Below are 2,497 nucleotides of genomic sequence, written 5' to 3'. Positions count from 1 at the left end.
GGGCGAGGCTAGAGGGCTGACCCCGGGGCGGCGCCCGCACCCGTCGCCGTCTCGGTGCCCGCGTGCCCGCGCGTACAGCGCCCAGCCGCACCACAGTCCTCGCTTGTCTCTGCACGTTGAGGGCCAGTCGTCTGTGTCAATGGAGGGAAGCCAGACGCCAGCAGCTCTGAGGAGCCCATAACCTGAGGAGCATTTTCTGGAGTTCCGTGTGACTTGTCCAGAGTCGATTCACCTCCCTAAATCTGTTTGCTCAGTCATCCCAGCATAGGAATGGATGGGCCTGTGCCCAGAGCAGCAAGCAAAGGTGATTCTCCCCAGGGGCCCAGCAGACAGCTGATTCCTAGGGAAACTCTTGTGAATTCATTTAAAAGCATTGTTTCAGACACACTGACACATTTTCCTCTTTTTCCCTGAATTCATTTAGAACTTACGCCATCCGGAGGATAAGAGACGCCTTCAGAGAAAACAAGAATGTGAAGGATCCCGTAGAAATTCAAGCCCTAGTGAATAAAGCCAAAAGAGACCTGGGCATAATCCGTCGGCAGGTAGGATGGCCAAGAGCCTTGAGCTTTCACACGTCCCCCGAGATTGGATGTCACAGCTTTGGTGTTTGTGAGTCACACCCGGGATCACGAGACTCTCTTCCTCTTGCTCGTGTGGACAGAGATGAGCTGTCCTGTCACTGAATCAAGGGGTGCGCGAAGGAAGTGCCAGCTCTCCGAATCCCCAGAGCACACGGCCTCTGGGGAAGCTGGGTTCCCACACCTTACTAAACAATGGTGCTTTAAGTATGGGAGAATTTTTTAAAATTTCATCTCTTTGTTAGATGCATTACACATTGATACCCAGACGTATGTCAAAGAGTATAAATATATTCTACTTTTCCTAGTGTTTTAAGATCATAACTCAAGACCATGCTGCCCTTTTCCTGAGGACAGCATTATTGGCGATGAAGCTGAGTTTTGTTGCCATGTGGCAGCGTGTCCGCAGGTGTGAAACATAGCTGCGGGCGCCGCAGGACCCGGCGAGGGTTTTGTTTCCTCTTGCGGGAGAGCCGGCGGTCGCCTTGGCCTCTCACTCTGCTCTTCCTTTCGAGGTGGACGGGGCTGCAGCCGGGCCTCCGGGTGCGGTGACGTGTCCTTGTCTCTGCAGAATCGATCAGGGCACCAGAGGCAGAGCGGCCTGCTGTTCGCTGGTTTTCCCACCCTCTGAAAAGCCCTCCTTTCCGCTGTTTTTCTCTAATGCAGCACGAGTTCCACCGTAAGGTCCGTTTCTGCTTCCGTTTGCTTTCCACTCTTCCTCGCAGTGAGTTTGTTTAGCTGTGGAAGGACACCCTTACATTTTCCTGAGACCTGTGAGCGTGTTAGAAGGGGCTCCTTTCTCATCGTCAGGAAATCCCAGCCTGGCTGACGTTATGTCGTATCGTGACTTGTGACATGTGTATCGGGATATATATTTACATCTCTGACTCTTCTTCATGCTTGACTCTACACCATTCATAAAGCAAGCAGTATTAAGGGCTGGTTTTCTTCTTATGTCAAAGTTAATAGTCTCGTTATGTTGCCTGCATCATAGAACAATCCCTTCTATAATAATCTTTCGGATTCTGATAGCTCTCTTTGAGTTCTGCAGTAATCTAGGAGTAGAATAACTTGGCCATTTTAAAGAAATGATCTTTAACTATAAAGGCATGAAGAGATAATAGGATCGTCAGAAAAAGAAGCTGGTCTGCAGATTTCCAAGGATGCAGATAGTGGCAGAGAAGTGAGTTGCCCTTTTGAAAACTCTAGATGGCCTTCCCGAGGCATCAGTGGGGGAGTTTTATGGGATCCTTTAGCACCAGAACTTGGAAAAACAAGCAGCCTGCATCCTTATTTTGCATAAATTCAGGAAGATGCAGTTTTTGGCATTTTCCCACACAGAGGTTGGCAAGCGCCTCCAAAACAGACTGGTTTTCTCTTTTACTGTAAAGTTGCTCAGAGTAGGAACTGCTGAGAAAAGGGGCCTGTACATAATCTTGCCACCATTTCTTGTGTTATATAATTGTCTGTGTCACTTCTCAGTTTGAAATGCTTTATTTAAAAAAAAATGGATAGACTGGCTCTCACCAGACATGCCCAGTGAATCCGCACAAACCAGTTTCAAACCCTAGGGCCGCGGGCCGGGCCGTCCCCAGGACAGCTGCCAGGCGCACCGTTCTCGATGGGGGGCGGGCAGGGGGCGTGCAGCCACTTCCGGGCGCAGGGCTTCTGTGTTAACCGGCAGAGCAGCAGGGGCCTCCCTGTCGCATCAAGACTGTGCCGAGTCCCAGCGTCACGCTGACCGGAGTCACCTTACGAGCTGCCAGCATCTCCCTGAGCCGCCTGGCGCTGAGCCTTGGCCTCGAGGCCGTTGAGAAAGCGGCATCTGTGTATCTCCACCCGGCCCGCCTCCCTCCCTGCCCCAGGCGCTCTGTTCTCCACAGGCCACTGGGTGAGCCTCTGAAAGGGAAGTCAGC

General features: G+C 51.6%; 1 protein-coding gene across 1 annotated transcript in view; it reads left to right on the top strand.

Moving 5' to 3' along the window:
* The window catches only part of LYRM4 (LYR motif containing 4), a 92,257-nt gene that overhangs the window by 25,601 nt on the left and 64,159 nt on the right, over positions 1–2,497 (top strand). Inside the window, exon 2 of the mRNA XM_010835829.1 lies at positions 425–545. Within this exon, the coding sequence (XP_010834131.1) occupies positions 425–545 (121 nt within the window). The remainder of the gene's footprint in view (positions 1–424; positions 546–2,497) is intronic.

This window comes from Bison bison, unplaced genomic scaffold, assembly GCF_000754665.1.
Source record: "Bison bison bison isolate TAMUID 2011002044 unplaced genomic scaffold, Bison_UMD1.0 scf7180017864053, whole genome shotgun sequence".
Lineage (NCBI taxonomy): Eukaryota > Metazoa > Chordata > Mammalia > Artiodactyla > Bovidae > Bison > Bison bison.
Note: the sequence above shows the minus strand (reverse complement) of the source record. Positions and strands in the feature narration are given on the sequence as shown.